At 28.2% G+C, this 21,515-nt stretch overlaps 1 protein-coding gene across 1 annotated transcript; it reads right to left on the bottom strand.

The window, feature by feature from the left end:
* Positions 1–5: 5 nt before the first annotated feature.
* Positions 6–21,312, bottom strand: LOC100158694 (sialin). Its single transcript, XM_001943699.5, has 9 exons — positions 20,782–21,312; positions 7,322–7,506; positions 7,006–7,236; positions 3,911–3,995; positions 3,502–3,722; positions 2,138–2,284; positions 1,099–1,387; positions 848–933; positions 6–753 (listed from the first exon to the last, which is right to left on the bottom strand). The coding sequence occupies exons 1-9, from the start codon at positions 20,786–20,788 to the stop codon at positions 580–582; spliced, it is 1,425 nt and encodes a 474-aa protein (XP_001943734.1). The 5' UTR covers positions 20,789–21,312; the 3' UTR covers positions 6–579.
* Positions 21,313–21,515: the final 203 nt, after the last annotated feature.

The raw sequence follows: 21,515 nt of genomic DNA, 5'->3' as shown, positions 1-21,515 counted from the left end.
ATTAAAATAATGTCAGGCACCATAATTTAAGCCCTGATGACTGATTATACAATACTATAATAACATTATGTAGGTACCTAAACTGTCCCAAATAATGTCCTTAAATAGATTAATATTAGAGAAGATAGTGTACCTACCTACGTAATTTTCTTCTGTTCATGATAATCATCAATAAAATATTATGTAAATGCGATTGTCATAACTAAGTACCACAATTATAGATAATAAAACAATAATATTATTTATGAACATATTATAGATATTATTATCTAATGTCAACAGTCGTGCTAAACATACAGGTACCTACAAATCATACTCTATGGTACAAATGCATAAAAACCGGCAGTATTGTTTTTATACTATAGATACGTCTATATTTACTCTGTATAGTAGGTAATGTATATTCACCCCAATTTCAAATTCATAACAATATATATAATTCTATACGAATGCTGGTTTGTATTAGGTGTTACATAAAATATAATAATAATGTAAAAAAAAAAATACAAAATTGGTCATTCGGTTGATTGTTGATCACAATATATTATAATATATAGGTACGCGTTAAAAAAAAAATAATCATTTTCTGGCGGTAGAGTTGCCGTTGGAGGCAGCCGTTTCCGGATCAACTGCCGGGATAGGATTATTCCACGGCTGAAGTTCGCTAGAGCCGAAGAAATTGTACAGCAGTCCCGGAATGGCTATTATCACGCCGCTCAAGGCGAAAAAGTGTTGCCACGATTCGAGCGTGTTCTGAAAATACGGCGATCGATCGGTATAGATAATATAAATTCATGATTTTCGTAAGTATGATAAAATTAAATAGATAGGTAGTATAGGTACTCACATTATCGTTCGTGAAATAAGACAGCACGAACGGCGAAATCATTCCCGGGATGACTCCGGTAATGCCGCTGAATCCTTGGAGCACGCCTAGCGAACAGGATTAGAAAAATGTGCAATATTATGGTTTTTTCAATAAATTATAAAACGTTCTTACACGGTTCGGTTGTATTTGGGTATACATTATTACGAACTATACACGAACGAATTATTATAATATCGTGCTGACTATATATATAGATGACGATCACTCACTGGCGAAATTCGGCGACAGGTCGACCATTATGGAAAGCGGTCCAGACGTGGAAGCACCACTGACTGTCATTGCCAGCAGTAGGAATCCGTTGACCAAAAACGGGTCGCAACCCGAATACACTAGGGCCACGATGAGAAGGGCTTGCACTACCGTACAAATGGTGGTCGATATCTTACGCACGCAAGTTCGACTGTACTTGCCGGTGGCCATGAGCGTGTCGATGGCGAACGACAGGACCAGCGAGAACACGAAACGGGTGAAATGTGGTATTCCGGACCAGAGGCCGATCTATATGTGGAGAAAAACGATCGTAGGAATAATATACGATTTGTTAAATACGCGTATAGGTATACTCACATAATATATAATCTTACACAATATACCTAATATTTGAATATAACCATAACGTTTTTAAAATTTTTGAATTCACAATTGTATAGAGTTTTGCTAAATGCTAAAAGTTAATGTCCTAAAAAAACTACGTTCGAAATTTCGAATATCAATTCGATACCTATATCTTGGCAACCTGGATTATAAAGATGATAGCAAAATTAATTTCGGAATACACTAAATAATATGGACCTGAATTTACGAGTAAATCAAAGTGCTGCAAGCGCCAAGCAACATAAAACTCGTTAAATTATGAGACTTATGAAGAATAATAAAATAAAATATATAATATCAGTATCATATTATAATATTATAACAAATTAATACGATGAATATTTATTTGTTACTGCTTTACCATGATAATGTTAGATATTTGTGCACAAGTACCTATTATATTTTTTTGTATCCGTCCTAATGGCATTAATGCATTATTGGTATTATTAATAGTTCTGCAGTGCCTAGGCGACTAATTTGTACCCAAGCTCAGACCTCTGATGTATGTGTCCATGTGTGGGCGTGTGGCATACACGTATGCGAAATAAAAAGTTAGTTCTCTACGCCGATAAGTGTGATAACTATATCAATTATGTGATTCTAATAATGTGAACAACGTCGGTAAATTATAATGCATTATTATTATATTTTTACCTTTTCCGGATTCCACCCGAACATCAGTACTAGATAGGTAGGAGTCTGCGTCATGAGCGTGTGCAGAGCCCACCCGGTACTCCATTGGATGGACAGTGCTATCCAAAACGGCATACACGTCAAAACGGCTTTCCACGGTATTGGTAACTGTTAAACGAAAGATGGAGTGAAAAAGTCAGACCAACCGTAAAATTGCGGTTAGGGTTCCATCATTATATATTTTGCATATAATAATAATAGTTAATATGACTTATGAAAATAATAAAATCAAAATATGTATAAGTCAATAATAGTCTCAATAGTAGTCACATTATAATCATTATATAGTATATTATATAGATCTGTTTGATAATAATAAAATAATAATAAATTAAATTGATATACCTTGGTATCTGTTTCCAAGTTGGCTTAAATATATTAATAGAGATTCCGTATTCTTATTATTTAAATATTGGCTAAAAGCTTGAATATTAAATTCTATTTTTTTAATTTCTCTAGTGGATTGTAATTTTAAGGGCCTATGTTGAATTGATTAGATAGGAACTATACGCACTTTATGAAACGCACTTTATGTGACACGACTATACCTACTACTATAGGAACATTGATAATATTTTTATAATAATTTTGGAATTGTATCTTAATTATCTCATATTTTCCTTCAATGCTAAATGTTTAAAACGTTGTAGAACATTATTGCTCCGTAACTAATTTATTAATTGATAACATTGTCGATAAAACTAGGCTCGGCCCACGGCTCGCGTCTGCGATATCCTAATAATATTGGTGTAGTAATACGCGAATATAATAAATTACAAAATGTGCAACATCGTGAATGTGCAACATCACAAAAAATATTCTATGCTCAATCGTTTTATGCCCAATCGTGCTTTACCGGATAGTTGAAATGTCAAAACCTAGATAACAAGTCTAGTCGACGTCTACGGTAAAAGTCGATGAGATCTCTATATGTACAACTTTTTTTTTAATTTATACTAATACTACAAATACCTACTTATTTAAAATACTATTTAAAAAAACAAAAATGTTATTTTTATAATGCATTTTTCGAATTTTTTTGAGTTATTTTGTATTTTTTTAGGGTATTAAAATCCCAGCTCTGCATATTATTATAGGTATTAGCTTTTCTTTTTGGGACTTAGATAATAAAACAAATCTATTAATTATTCGATATTTTCACGTCACCGCGTTTTAAGTTGTTTTTTCCAATTACGATATTTAAAGAAAAGCATGTCGTCTAAATTGCTTTAAAAATCCGAGATCACTATAATATTATTATAGTGAAAAATGATGATCTAAACGGTTAACAATTTTTATATTATTAAAAAAATAACGGTTCGTACCTTTGTAGAGGACACCACATCGGTGAGGCTACTAGTGATGTGCACAAGCTCGACTTCAGAAATGTATGGATGTTGCGAGGGCGTATCGTACACGAACAACCACCATGCCAAAAACCACATCATTCCGATAGCCCCTGTGACGTAGAACACGTACGGCCAGCCCCATCTCTCAAGTATGAATCCGCAGAGCGGGAACGTAATAGCTACGCCGATCGAACTGCCTTTTAAATAAAATAAAAATAAAATAATATCAATTATTGTAGGATACGATCGTTGAACGTATTGTAGGAAGTGATAGTGCCAGCATGATAATATTACAGTAGTTAGAAGTTAACATTTTAAAAACATTAATTGTGGGTGTAAAATAATAAACGACGGGAAAATTAAATATTTTTTTAATAATAATGACCTAAATATGCTGTAATGAATTTGCTCCTCTTGTTCGGTGGTACCCAATGTGCGGTTAGATGATGTACTGACGGCCAAGCCATACCCTATAAACAATAGACATACGATGGTTATTATTAGCATCAATAAATTACAATATAATAATAGGTGTGAACAATAATTATTATATCGATCATTATCTATATATATATATATAAGAATCTAACTTGATTTTGGAGACGAAGGAAACCGGTTTGTTTGTTTGTTTATTATTGTTATTATTATTAATTATTTGTTTGCACTTGCATTTTTCCATTTGAAATATATATTATTTATTGAGCAAATAATTTATTGTTACATTATTTTCCCCCTTATCTCTATTCTATAATAAAAATAATAAAATTTACCACTCCAATGGTTGAATTCAAAATATAGGATATTATATAATTTTCAGAAATTAGCAATAACAATAACTTCAATACCTATGTTATTATATTATATTATTTGTATAGCCAAAAAATAGTCATATGTTTTTAAATTGAATTATAAAAAGGAAAATTTCTCCCGGAGGAAGGTCAGCTAGTACTATATAATAGTTTCATTATAAAATATAATAGGTATATAAATTATAATCTTATGTTTTATAAGTGATATGAACTCTATATAGATATAAACGAAAACACAATAATATTCGGGAAAATATAATTATTATTTATTATGTACATTAAATATTATTTTTTTTTAATAATTGTAATTTTTATACAAAAAAAAATAACAATATATTATATTATATATCCACACTTTACCGAATTATTATAAAATTAAATTTATTTCCACAAATATTTAGTATGTAGTTTATAAATACTATAAATACTATCTTCGCGGTATAACTGTATAAACATAACAACTCTAAAAGTAAAAGACCGGAACACGGAATATATAATTGTCGGGTATAGAAATATTTGCACACTTCCATAATTTGCTAAAGATCACTCGCACTCAAATGTTCATATAATTTTAGAGTAGATTAATTTATATCTGCTGACTGCCAGGCAGTAAAACCCCAGTTAAAAGAGAGTTTTCTCGTATGAGTAATATAGGTATATGGATAAATGGATTAGTGAAAAATCCATCAGTTGGGAGTCTCAGTATTGAAAACCCACCCACCGACCTGCTCAAGATTCGATCTATTTTAACTGTCTAGATTTTAATGAATAAACAATAACATAAAATATTATTTCATTTATTTTGAATTATTTGTTTATGTTATGATCTATTATAACGTTTTACTCAAAGTGTATTGATAAGGTGTCGTCACTTGTTTGAAAACTTGATTGAAAATTTTACTACAGATAGTCGTCACCACCGGGAGCGCTATAATTATGCCCTAAAGAGGCCGAAAAACGAACACTTTAGTACACCGAAGCCATAGAACATTTAAAATATATTATGATTTAAGGAATAAAATTCAAAATTTTTCATTGCATAATGATTAATGACTTCTATGTTCTAAATTATTTGTATACATGTATTTAAATACTTTCTTTTTATCAAATACAACTATTAATATTATTAAATATAATTAACTAAATTAACTAAATTGTAATTTTTAAATTTCCTATTACAAAAAAATATATGAAAAATGTAAGAGTTAATTCACTTAATTATCATACATAATGCTTTCAAAGTGTTATAATTAACAAATAATAATTATTAATTATTAATTAATATATTGATTTTAAAGACAATTCATAATATTAGTACTAGTATTATACTAGTATTCATATTACCTATGTGTTACCAAAATGCATATATTTTGAATATCTTTTTATAAGCATTTATTACTCAGTCCTCATCACCATTGATTTTATAATATATTCATAGTATTTATAGTATATTATAAAATAAATGCTATTACCTATATATTATTATATATTAACTGAGATCCTGGGGATAGAAACATATCTATATGCTAAATGATTGATAGACTTATATGGTCATCCTAGATCAGTGCTTATTTTCTTTAGATTTTAAGCGTTTATGGAAAAAGTTTAAATACTTAAATTTTAATACTATTATTAATATTTCTCAAAAGTATATTAAACATTAATTTACTATACATTTTAATAATTTATCTGTGTGAAATAGTACATGTAATTTTAGTATATACCTAATTTAGAAAAAAACAATTAATAATTTTGACTAAGGGAGTCTTGACAGTTTTACATTACATTTAGGGAGCCTCATATCAAAACAATTTGAGAAGCACTGTACTAGATTATACTGTAAAATATCTATAAATATATATAACTAACTGTCCCGGTAAAAAAATCATGTTTGTAATGTTGCATTTAAATTTAAAAACTTCATATACATTTTTCTAACATAATTTGTAGTTATTGAAGAAATATATAAACAAAATTTTTGACGAAGGTTGGTTGATTTTAAGTGGGATGAAAATATCCATAGAAGTGACTTAATTATACATCATATTTTATAATTGATGCCTACTCGATAAAAAATATTGCAAATGATTAAAATGCAAATGTAATGTATAATTGCAGGCTCCAATTTATCATGCCAACTCGATTAAAAAAAAAAATTTTTATTATTCAATGTTTTTGTAAATACTAATTTCAATTTAAAAAAAAATAGCATTTTAATTCTTAATTTTTAAGACATTTTGCATTTAACAGTATGAATACACAGGGCTTCATAGGACAGGAAGCGCGCTCTGGTGACTATAGAACTGTGGTAATATTTTCAATCAAGAGTGTATACGTATAGGGGTCCAGAGTGACGACACCTTATCAATACACCTTGGTTTTACTATATTTTTACTGTTGTCAGTTTACGCAAAAAAATATAATGAAATATGTATGGGTTTTCCTCATTAAAATGTATACACGTTTTCCCCTCTGAGGGGAAAAATTATGGTCACGTGAACATGGGGCCATTCAGAACACGACCCCCGATATCGGGCATCGCTATATATGCCCCGGAACTGAAAGTCGTGGTTGCACTGTCCGAACCACAAAACGGACACCTGTATATACCTGGTATTTAGGTACCCACCATTTAATACGTAAATGAGAAAGGTCTAAAGGCAGCACTTACCCCGACGAACCCTTGTAACACTCGGGCTACGATGAGTCCCTTTATGTCCCACCGGGCGAGGACCGGCATTAACAGGGACATGACGAACATGAACAAATTGCTGAGGCCAAATATGCGCTTGGCACCGAATTGTCGCGCGAGCAACCCTCCTGGTAACTGTAATGCCCAGTGCAACCAATAAAACGATCCAAGTACGCTGGCCCGTTCACTGTCTTTCCACTCGAAATCTGTCTGAAATAACAATAAAATCAATAGTGGCCGTTATATACACACCAGCTGCGTCTCACGTGTGTGACAAACTGATCGTGAATATTACTTTTTTAACAACGCTATCTTTTCCAACGGTCAAATTTAAACTGTCCGTCGAATTTCCACACATTAGTATACTCCGACCTTTGCTCTTCGCCGTGGTCATGTCGACTATGGCGATGTTGAGATTGATACGTATCATGTAGTTGCACGCGAACCCGGCGAACACCAGGAACCATAGTGAAACGGTAGCTGCAACGATATATAATAATAAATCAACACTGCAGTTTATATTGCGATGGTGCAGTGCTCTTATACATACATATAACTCACATTGTTTATTATTCAATTTATAATAATTTCATTTGAATAATATAATATGCGTGGTGCTACCTGCATGGCTGCATAATTATAGTATTATAGTATAGTGTTTTGCTCTGTCAAATATAATTATTGCGAATATTTAGAAAAGTTTCAGAAGAAATTATCGACCATACTATACGCCTATATTAATTATACGAACACAAAACGATATTCAAAGTAATTTTTTTGATTAAATTTGATGTTGTCCCACGCGTCAATATATATTATATGGTAATTTGTTGTTATTATTATATTGCATTAATATATAGTTGTATAAAATCCTAGTTTTCATAAACGAAAAAAAAATTTAGTCCTGCAACTATTTATTCTGATCACAATAGATATTTTGATAGGCATTTTATAATTGGGGATTAGAGTCACGGACAAAATATACAATTAAAACAACTAATAAAAATGACCTTTAAAATGTATATTGACGTATATTAATTACAGCCACCAAAAATATCAAACCGGAAATGTGTTGCTACAATTAACATGTTTTCCCAGATCAATACATAATATAATATTTGGCATATGTTTTTAAGTTTGAGCGAATTAATAATAATGGTATGCTACTATACTCGTTGAAAATCATAAATATTCATATCGTCGAAACGATAAAAATATTCCATATTTCCATACTATAATAGTACTGTACTACTGTACATTATTTTGTATTACTGTATATTAGAATTCGAAACCCCAATGAGTAGGTACTCAAATGCAAGTAGGTACTATTTGCAACGACATATCTATATTTATAATAAATGCATAACTTGCCAAATGTCCGAACGGAAAAAATTCAATCTTGTAAATAATATATAAGGAGTCAAATTTTTACAGTTGAATTTTTTTTTTTATCAAGTCAAATTATCATATAATTATCTTTTAATATAGCACATACTGCACATATTTAAATTGATTTTTATGATTTTATTGAGCAATCAATGCATAAAGTACATACTCATGATGATTTAAATTACACGGTAAAGAAAAAAAATTGTTTGTGTCGTTAATTTATCTACATAGATAATGTATATAATCATTAATCAGTGTTTTATTGTTCAGTAATATTAAATAAAATACCTTTATTACTTTGAAGAATAATGTAGGTATTATTGTTTATCTATCAACCAAATCTATACTTATAGATGACGTATACTTTTTAATTGTTTGTGGGTACTCGAATGTCGTTCTTAAATATTTTGAATATATTTGCGTTCCTGAGTACTAATAATATTATATTAAAGAGTATCGACTATTCGACTGTAAATAGTAAGTGTAAACTAATAAGAATATAACCGATCGTCAACATTACGGACCTACGATATAATATATACCGCGGTGGATAGAAATAACTAACAAGTGACCGTCGTAAATAATGAAATAGAGATTTTAAGTAACAATGATTAAGATAATATATTATAACCACACATTTTTTCCAAGTATAAGGTCACCCAAAAATAATATTTTTGTTAAACACCTGAATAAAAAAAATGTAACTTTATTTAAATTCGTTTTTTACCAAACTGTTAAAATTGTAGTCACTCCATTTTTATTTTTGTGGGTTACATCCCTTGGCCTTTCTTCCGTCAAATTATCATTCCAACATAGTATGTGAAATGGGAAATACTACTTGTCGGCTATCTGGTGACATTTATGATCTAAGTTATCAAGTTTTCAATTTTCAATTTTCATTTCCCGATAAAAAAAGTTGAGAATTTACTGTTATGATAATCTGGGATCTTAATTTATTATTCAGTTAATAGTTAATCAAATGAAAACTACAAATAAATGGACACGTATGGATATTCCATGTAATTTTTACTATACTTATTAAGACTAAATAAACAAATTAATAAAAAAAAATATATCTTATATAACAATGATGGTTAGGTAGATAATATTAAAATGTATAATAATTGTTATCAATGTTTTATTATTATTTATTTGTTTTAATGATGTTAACATACCAGTTTAATTAAAAATAATAGTGGGTAAGGTTGGCCATTGGGATACCTTGTATACTTTTAGAAATACATTTTTGAATTGCTAAATTTAAATAAAAATCATACACGACAGTATTTTTATTAATATAAATTAGATTATTAGGAATAAGTATTATCATTTCAAAATAAATGTATTTACATCGCTAAATACGTCTCAACACTTGTGATATATTCTTAAGATATAATAATATGTAGGTACTAGGTATTACTTATTATTCTTTTATAGTAATAATAATAATATGTACATATTATACAGGGTGATTCGCATGGCATGTTCACCTATACGTCTATACCCCATTTTTTTCATTTAATAACAAGCACATTTAGATTCTGATGTTCAACATTTTTAAATATAATTTAACGAGTAGTATTTCAGTTATTAATATATTTATATTATTAAGTCTTTAAAAATACATTTATAATAAATATATAAAATATATGTGATATCGAATATAGTATTTATTATACTTCAACTATTTTATAAATTATAATTTACTGACATTTTAAAATTACCATATCTCTACGTAAACATTTTCATAAAATTATTCGTTAAGTAATTTACAGTAGATAAAATAGGTTGTTATTTGAAAAACAGAAGTGTGTATCTCCATAAGACACTCATTAAATGTACAAAAAAATCTTAAGAATTTGAAAGTATAGTCTTTAAATACACTTAAAAATTCCAAAAATCAGATTTTGAATAACTGCATTATTAAAGGAAAAATATGAGATTAGCATGCTTAATTAATCACCATTCATATCTATGCGTATAAGACATAAGTTTATTGAAACTTTAGAAACATTTTAAACAATTTATGTTTTTCATCGTTTCGTGTACAAATAAAGCCGCTTACACACTTGTTACATTTTCTGTTACGCTGTAACGCCGTAACACCGTTCCACCAGTTGTCGGGAAATTTGGCTGCATCAAAGGATGTTACACGCAAATGTTACAAGTGTGTACGTGGCTTAATAACTTCATACCAACTGTTACTTAACTACAATAGTGTAGACATTAAAATATAATATAATATTATAATATATAACTAATAATTTGATATAAAGTATTCAAAAAGAATCAATTAATTTGTTTGTGTTTTTTTAACTAATATGTTTTGAATTTTGAGACAGTAAATATTAATATACAAGTTTGATTTGTATAATATTGTTTTAATATAGACAATTATATTTTTATTAAAACGTATTAAAATTTTTATTACATTTACGTCCAGTTTTCCTATCAAGTTTAGAACATTCAAGTAATGAATTATAAAACTAATTTATTTCTTAGTTTATGTGTTAATTTTTATAGAAAAATACCTAGTATATATCAATAAAACAAAAATATATTTAAAAAAAATAATCAATATACAGGTAGTTATCTAAAAAAATATTTTAAATCCAAATAATTTATTTTAATATCTTATTTATATTTAATATTATTTATCAAGAAATTATAGTATTGACTATTGCAATTGATGTTTTTGTGGGCGCATTAAAAAAAATACATAATTATATAATCATACACGCCTGGTTTACCAAATATAAATATTTCAAAATAATCTTTAAAATATATGGGCAAAGTTATCAGTTATCCGTAATCATTAATAAATTGTCATAATCATTGTACGAAAAATAGTTACTTCAGTTTTAAATAAAACAAAAACATTAAATTACGAAATATTTTTCAAAGAATCGAGTGTACAGCACATTCAAGATTAAATATTAATACTAATATACATAAGCCAAGGGTCATAAATCGTATTTTATTTTTCTTGCCACATATTATGTATCAATATCAGGATTTAAAAACTAAATTTTAACTAATTAAATGTAGTCCTATAAAATTATATAGATAGGTACTGATTTAGTGATTTCCTAATGCTATGAAATGATTATATATTGTTTTAAGAATTCATACAGACTTAATTTATTTATTAGTATAATACTTTACTCAATACTCAATAGTAATCGTATAATACGTATTTTATAGCCATATAGAAATTATTAAATTAAATATACACAACGTAAAAATGCATTTTACTTAAGTACCTACCTATTTGTTTGTTTTACTATTCATGTCCTTGTAAGAAATATATAGACGCCTAATTCCATTATAAAATAGTTGAGTATATAGGTACTAAATCTATGATTTTTAATTTTACAATGAGTTAAGAATTATTCATTATTTTTCTATCTATTGTTTTATCTTCTTATAACTCGGTAAATGGTATAGATAACCTATATATCGTAGATGTCTTCCTTATTTACATATGTCATATAATTAACTAGGTAATATTACCATAAACCCAAGGTTTTACGTATAGAACGATTTTGTTTATATCATCAAATTCGTTAAATCCTTTAATTTAGTTCAATAACAATGAAAAAATATAAAAGCCAATAATGTACAATACCAATGAAACATATATTTTAATATTATAAGTGTATAAAAATGTATAAATTCTATCGGTGTTTTTAGTTGTATATTCTCAGTGGACCGATGAATGCATTATTTCTTTGACAAATACATATTATTATTTACTAGTGCCTGAAGAGACTTTTGATACCAGCAAAAACGCGTCAATCTTCAACTTTGAGGGTTGTGACTCGTGTCTGATTAGCGAATTGAATCAAATTGAAACTTTGGGAGGTCAGAAGTAATGATTCCCAGTATTTTTCAATATGATTTGGGGGGGGGGGGATACAGAAAAATGAAAATATTTACAGAAAACATTTTCTGAAAAATTCAATTTTGTTTTTTCATTGCAATTCAAAAACATATCGCAGAGTTATTATATTTTACAAAAAAATTATATTATATTTAATTATATTAGTATTTTAAAATGATCTAAACTTTAAAATATGTTGGCACGTTTTGTGCCATTTATCAATATTTTAATTTGTCATGAATTATTATTTTACTTAGTTCAAGGTTCCTTGCGTATGATGAAATTTATAAATAATGAAAATACAAGGCGCACACATAATTTTCATACTTGTTTGAAATTCAATTTTTGCCAAATTTGCGAAAATTTTCAAATTTTTATATAGTTAAAAAATAAATTTTATCAATAAATAGCTAAAGCGCTTCAACATGTCATACAAGGTTCTCTATAGGTAAGTTGGTTTTGTAGACTATAGTACCTATTTTACAAATCTCAGAAATACATAACCATAACTTTTTGTATAGACAATTATAATTAAAATTTCGACAAAATTGGATGTTAAACCAAAATTAATGATTTAGATCAAAACATATTAACCGTAGGGACTTAAAAATTTTTCGCAATAATAAATATTATTATTTTCTAAATATAATTATATTTTCAGTCTATAAATCTATTTAAAAAGATCTAAACTTCAAAATATTTTGGCACGTTTTGTGCCATTTATAAATGTTTTAATTTTTCATCGATTATTATTTTAGTCGGTTCAAGGATCCTAATATCTATAAGGATCCAATAAAATCCAAATACCACTCATTCACTCATTCATCGCTATATCTCAAAATCTACAAAACGTATGAACCTGAAATTTGGATTAGTGGTTACTCTAATGCTCTAGATGTGTAATAAAAAAGGATTTTCAATTATCCGAATTTTAAAGAGGCGGTAAAACAGGGCTCTTGAGATTCACGGTGGAAACGCAAACTTTTTTTTGTGTATAAATAGTTGACATTGGTTACTCAGGCATATCAAGTACAAGCATGAATAACATTATCTTATGGTCTCGTAAAAGAAACTATATCTTAAAACAAAATGTATTTTGTAGCTTATAATATAAGTATATTATACTCAAAAACTACTCGATTGAATTTAACGAAAATCTCATAGATTGTTTTAGAGAGTAAGTAGTTTAAACTTTAAACTACGTTAAAAAATATACCAAGTGCTAAATCCAATCCATGACTTGCGGTTGCTCATCTAGGTCGAATTGTTTCATAAATATAGTTACACTGACGCCGATTTGTCCGTGAACTAAGATTCAGCTAAAACTGAGATACACTAAAACCGAGATACACCTATATAGTGTATAATATTATAGTGTATATTATACTCTATGGGATTTGCCACAAAAAAAAACTGCACACGGGCGAAGCGGGCAATATTCAGCTAGTATTAAATAATTATTTTAAGCTATAGTATTGACTAATAAATTAGTTATTAACAATTATATATGGGTATAATTAAATAATATATGCGTTATTCTTCATACTACTAATTGAAAAATAAATTGTTAATATAAATTAATTATAAATTTACTATCCTTAGAATTAAATACTACCATATTATATCCACTGAAAATGTCGTTTTTCGTATCTATGGAATAATTTATCATTTAATTCAAATTTAACAGATCCGTCACAGCTGTGACCAACTCAAATTCAATGACGAAGTACGCTCAAAACGACGAAACTTATACTATACAATATACAAATACAACAGAACGAATCGTACGATTTTTACGTATTATGCTGATATTTAATTGAGTGATTAATATGAGATTTATTTTGATTATTGTACGTCATAAAATAACAGCAAATGATCAGTCCTCTAACCTAATGTGTGCAAATCATGATTATATATTTTTTGAAAATGTACGATACGTTTCTCTGATAATATGTAATTAAAATATAAATATAAGAAAGGTACTAGAAAGATACTCAATCAAATAATATTTAAGGTACTGTATTTTTATAAAGTAGGTACATAATGAGTAGGTATGAGTATACTCGGTATACCTATATTATAATTATGTTAAGGTAAGTAGGGGAGTAAAATTTCACGGAGTATACTCGCCTCATTACGTTTATTCTTAATTCTTATCTATACATCGGTAACCTATATTATATTGCAAATGCCAAATACCTATAAATACCTACTAAGTTTGTAATTTATATCGAATTAAAATGTCAGATCATAGCAGTAACGACTAGTGATTTTATACAAGATCAATATTACAAGTTTTTTTTTACAATTTAATCCTAAATAATTATTAGGTAACCAAACAACTAGGTACCTATTGCGTATACTTATATAATATACTCTTCTATAAAGAGTTTTATACTCCGTTTACTTGTCAACAAATAATATGTTTGCTAAAAAATATTCATTATTAAATGTAGGTATGTACATTATACATACATTTCAATATTCTAATCAGTGCGTTGTTATTTGTTGTTGTGTCACTCGGTCATTTCGATCGTAGTTCTAGTAAAAAATGTCACTACTATATTATGACAACTACTGTTAGACTACGTGATTAATCCCTCACTCGCAAATCAATAGATAAGATATCGTTTTATAACTGTTATACAACTAATGACTTATTTTATTAATTAATTTGTGACGAAAAAATGTAATACATAAAATATTGTTATGCTCATAAAATAAGGATACATCCTGTTATAGATAAGTTCTAAATTTTAATTGCATTACTTTTATTCTAAAAGTGATTATAATAGGATTAGATAACATTTTAAATTGATTGTATTGCGAAAATTGTATCAAAATATATACAGCAATAGCCAATTCTAATTAAAATCAAATTTGTAAATTAAACGTTTTTAATACCAATTATACACCAATTAATCAACCATCATACAATAATGTTTATAATGTAAAAAGTCAAAGTGTAGTTAAATTAATATTGTACGTGCGCATTATAAATACAATCTATAATACCTATATTATAATTGTATCATAATCAGAACCTGTTTTATGAGAGACAAGTGTATTATATAGTTATAAGTTCAGGAGTATTCAAGTACCTATCCGTACTATATGAGACATAAGTAATTGTCTGTATTAATAAGTATAAGTACAAATCTTCAAACCTCATCCCCAAATCTAATAAACTGTATAACATATAAGTCCCGCCTTGCCAATAAAATGGTTGTAAATTGAATGTATATGTATTTTTTATAAATATATAGCACATTTGGACAACTATACACACATGCAGCTATGATTCACAAAAAAGGTAAGATAAATATTGAAGTATATTGTGCAAAAATGAATTCACCTTGATGCAAGGAATATATTTTTCAATAAAAACCAACATATTTTCAAACCAATAGTCTTATCTAAAGCTTGCACATTGTAGTTAAATATTAAATTTAGTTATATCTACTAAAATTATGGATTATCTATATATAACTAATGAATAGCTGTTGAGATACAATGTCACGTGTTCGGGTCATGTCTTAACAATGCGTAATCGTGATTTTAAATCAACTTTGAGAAAATGTGAATACAATATTGTATAGAACAGTTTAATATTTCAATTTTGAATTACGCGGGGCAATAATACGATACATTTATTAGAATTATTTAATTTATCGGCACTTCTTTTTGACTTTGTGGTACACAAAAACAAGAACTGTTTACCAAGTGCAAATGCAAATATTAAATTGTACATACACAGAGACACTTACCTACAGTTAAACTGTATTATTAAATTGCACTCTAAAGTATGTACCTTTACCCAAAATATTATTACTGTTGCAATATTGTGGCATTCATTCACAATAAATTCAGTTGCAATTTTTGTGATTATTGTCTAACTATTGTTTTTTATAGACTAAAAATATTTAAATTGTTGAAATAAATGCATCCTCTTTATGAATATTCACTAGCTTCATAGTGTATTATATTCTATGTGTATTATTCTAAGGTAAGTGCGTAAAAATATACTATAGTCAGATTGTAAAGACTAAATTAACATAACATTAATAATATACTACTAGATGTATCACATTATCTTCATATATTTTATAATTTCAAATTGAAATTAAAAATGTTTAATTGCTAGGTATATGGGAACAATTTATGAGAACAGAGGAACCTTGTTTTACATTTTCAAGCTTTTGAGAAAGAAAAAAAAAATCATAAATATAAATCGAAAGAAAACTAAAAAAAGTTGAAAATTTGAAATGTCTATAAAAGTTCAGAAAAAGTCAAAATATATTTCGAAAATTTTATCGTTCTTAGAATATGCTATAACATTTTTCGTGAAAATGTTAGGTCTCTACAAATGTTATTAATTTTTTAAATAAAAAAAAAATCTATTTGGTTGAAAACCAGTTTTGCATAAATACCTATACCTAAGTCCGAACTGGCAGCTAGATCCAATTTTGTACCAAAAACAACCTCAACCTCAACATTTAAGAATGAAACATTTTTCTGTTCTAATACGTATATGACGTTCATAATCTGAAATGTAAAGTTCTAAACCTTTTTTTTCAAGCTATAAAACACTAAATATAAATAAACAAATAACAATATATGCTATATGTGTAAGAATAAAATATTTTATCCTAAATTATTTGTCACATTCTCATATTATTTCCGTTATAAACATAATATGGTAATTTAAAAAAATTAAAATGCGTAGAACATCGTTATTTTTAAAAATCATAAACAAAACATTTTTTTTTAATTCTTAACGATGCTCTTATACCCATAGTACCTTTTTTAAAACATCACGTAGGTACCTATTACAGTTTTTGCAATATTTCATATCTCGTGGTACCAATTATGCTAATACAATATTACGTATATCATTTATTAATATCAACAACCCCTTTCCCTAGGTACGTAATAAAACTAGGATACGCCCATCTGAATAGCCCTGATATAAACAGATATAAATCTTATCTACATAAACAGAGGTACTACCAGATGGCAAAAAATAGAACCTTGATTTTAATTTGATTATTTCTATTTGTGTTAATAATTTTAGAGCCTATAGTACTTGATTAATAAATAATAGACAATAATGGTCATTAAAACGAAAGATTTTGCTATTAATTAGAATATAGGTAATAGGTATACTTAAATGGAATATTGTTAATGCAATTCATTAAAAATTTAATAGAATTTGAAAAAGTTTTGAATTAATAACACGTAATAAAATAAAAGTGTTTACTGATATTTTAATCTGACATACATAACATTTATAATTTATAGTAAAAAAATATTAAGCTAAACAATTTTAAAAACTAATAATGTACCTATACCTGCCTAACAAAACTGAAAATATAATTATATAATAAAACTGATAACGGGGTTGTCACTTTAACGAGATAAAATAAATTGCTTTGAACTATTATGATTATTCATTTTGCTATGGTTATTCGTCAGCATAATTGAAAAATATTCGTAGAGCCAATATAGCCATCATTATCACTATATAAATATAACATATATTTTAGTGATGTATGATTATTTATTAAAATAATATAGTCTTTGAAGAACAAAATCTTAACAAGCTGTTCAAAATATAAAGTTTTAAAATGATTAAACAAACGCATATTTTGTTTCGATTTTATAAAAATAGAACAGAGGTAGAAGGTATTTATTTAATTAAATTTTGTTATAATTTGTATTCCTCTATAAAGAAAATATTAATTTTTTACATGCTTAAAGCATCTTTCAATTAGAATATTCAATATTAAATAGGTAGGTATTAATTATAAAGTACTTAGTCACGCGTGTATAATTAATCAGTTACATTTAAGTTGAGTTATTTAGTTAATCACAAATATTTCATTTATTTTATCAATATAAATCAAATGTAGAGATCTATTGACCCTTTATTTAGAATAGGTATTTTATTTTTACCTATTTAGACCAACATTGTATTACATTGATTAGTGACAACTATGATCATTAAAACGAAAAGCAAAAAAACACAATATTTTAAGTAATATTTATTACACAGCTATATATTATATTCATGCCATCTAAGGTATTGTGATTTGTGAGCATTGGTAGTTGTAAAGAACGTTAACAAAAAAAATTGGTAAAATTCATTGTCACATTAAAAAATAAAAGAAAAAGAAAATTATACAACAAAATATAGAAAAACAATCCAGAAAAAACGATGAATAAAGCAGTGACAATATGCTTACCTATACCTATATATATATATTAATACATTATCACGGTAAATTGTCAGTTTAAAGTACGTTTTCGGGGCGCATGCTTTTGGCGCGACAGATGTGGATTTTATGGCGACCGGCCAAATGTTGTTCACGTTACACGTATTGTACGTAGATATACTTATCATCGTGCAAAGCACATTGCTGTAACTTGGGCACTCTTTGATATATATTTATAATAATGTGTTAATGCAATTATATATTTATATAGATTTTATTATATCATAACAGAGAGTAGGTACCTATAAAAACAAATCCGTATTTGATAGCCATATAGGTACGAATCATCGAGTTATGTGGTATGTGGTATAATATACCCACTCCCGTGACTGGTAAAGTTTAAACGCCTTACGAAATATATTCATTTTGAAATATTTCAATTTTTACAAAAATCTTTTGTCATGATTACCTATAGGCTCTAAAGATTTTATGAATTTCAGTTTTCATTAAAATATTACCATATGTATAATACTATAATATATACCATTTCAACCATTTATACTTTATACAATCGACAATGTAAATTGCATTAATTCAAATATGATTAACATTGTATGATATCCCTATAAGTTAACAATATATTTTTATTTTTGAATTATAGCTCTATAATTTTGTAAATTAAATTAAAAATAACTATATACCTAATTAAGAATATATATAATATCTACATCATAATATATTATTATTCATTACTCATTGGTAAGAAAATGTAATAGAAATATGATACACATTTAAATATTCGACATTAATTAGTTTTATTGATATATTTTATTTTTTGCCTATTGGCTTATTGCCCTATAATTTATTAAATATAACTTTGGTGTCTAGTATAGTATACTTAGTACCTATAGTACAGTATATTAAATTTAAATTGTTATTGTTAATAACTAACTAATTAGTCTATTAATAGACATAATACTTCTATGTTCTATGCTATGACGATTAATATTAACTGTTATTCTATATTTTCTAACTAGTAATTGGTTTATTTACTAGCCAAGTAAAGAAAATATAAATACAATTTATTACGATATTATTTAATAGGAGATACTATTTACTTTTCATCTGTGTAACCAAAAAATCAATAAATTCAATATTTCACAATTTTTAGAAATATTCCAAATTTCAAAAATACCTCATGAGCCATAATATAATAATAATAATGTTTACACACGAGGGTACACGACCATCGGACTGTATGCATAAACTCTTCACTTTTACGACTAATACTATGTTTTATCGTAAAATAATATATACCATTAGTGTCCTTTACTACCTACCTATTATGATTTGGTAAAAAATCAAAAAAATCTACCCAGTGTATAGTCAAGTCCACGATAGTGAAGTGGTGGTGTGGCGCAAAGTTATTTTTCTTTGAAGCGGTTACGGCCGGCTTTGTATTAAATCAGGGCCTAAGAAACTCAAATATCATATACAATAGTCAAATATGCATCTCAAAAGACAACAAATGTACTTCCTACCCTCATCATTAAAAAATTTTCTAAATTTCAAATTATGTAGGCCATTTTACGTATATAATATAATATGAGAATACGATATGTATAATATTATTAGGGAAGTATAGGTCGTGGGTACCCCGTTTAGAAATCAAAAACCATTTAGACTGATTTTTATTCACAGTTTCCTGTTCGTAACGTTATTTGGTTTTCTATACCACATAGATGGTTTTCATGGCCACAGCGAGGGATAAAACATATAACAATAATAATAGACGATATTTTATTGAAGGCGGTTTTGGCTTGGGTCCGAAGAAGTCGTTTTATCTACCTGGACAAGTCGTACGGCGCGTGCAAAACAAACCACGCGTAATAAAACTGTCCCCTTTACCTATATAATAATAGTCGCGCATCATAATATAATATAGTACGCGTGTTCCTATATATATAACTATATAAACTGCAGTATATATGTAGTACACGTGTGCCTACATATAAAGTATACGTGTATCTAAATACAGTGGCGTATTTAGGTTTTTGTCATGGGAGGGGGATATGATTTTATCCAGTAACCCCGCTTTTAAAGCTAGAGGCCAGCCTAGGCCTCAAGTTAGGACTCCAAAAAATTTTGCATATTATATAAAGCCTATGGAGGGATTGATCCCCTTGATCCCCCATAAATACGCCACTGCCTATATATATACATATATACTGCAGTATAAATAATATTATTATTATATACCGTACGTACCTCTCATCGTGAATGACGACGGTCGCCAGTTATAAAGTGCGTATATATGATATTATTATAATAATATGAACACGGAGACGACGGATGACGAGCGATGAGCAGCGGTAGCGGCAGCAGCACTGCTCGGCGGCCCTGCAACAACAGCAGCTGCACACACCGAATCCGCGGACGAGCTGGACCCGACGGTGACCTGGAGAAGATCGCGCGCGCGCCACAGGTGGTCGACGGTGGCGGCGGTGGCGGTGACGTCGATCAGCGAATCCGCCGGTCCATGAGGGGCACTATATTATAATAATATTTAATAACAGTGTAATATCGATAATGCGCGATTATATTTATTTATTGTTGAATCGGACTCGATTTTCAAGCGAATATTGTATTAGTAATTACTATAATATGTCGTTTGATACGTGTTTATTGTGCGCGCAATAATTACAATTGTAAAAATATATTATAACAGTTTAACCATCAACATAAGACGTGATAAGCGCGCGCGCGAACACCGATCGCGTTCAGTTCCGAGACCAAAGAGACCGGACGACGCGCATCGCAATCGGACCCACTGGACGGGCGGAATGACTACGAAGAGATAAATAAAAAAACGCGCGCGCACACGCGACTTACACTGCTGGCATACTTATATATTATGATCATACCACTACCGAAACGCGTACGAACGCCGACGACGGTGGTGGTGGCAACAATTTTAATAATAACAACATATTTAGTTTTGT

Source organism: Acyrthosiphon pisum, chromosome A1 (assembly GCF_005508785.2).
Source record: "Acyrthosiphon pisum isolate AL4f chromosome A1, pea_aphid_22Mar2018_4r6ur, whole genome shotgun sequence".
Classification (NCBI taxonomy): Eukaryota; Metazoa; Arthropoda; class Insecta; order Hemiptera; family Aphididae; genus Acyrthosiphon; species Acyrthosiphon pisum.
This window is presented reverse-complemented; position numbering and strand designations above follow the sequence as displayed.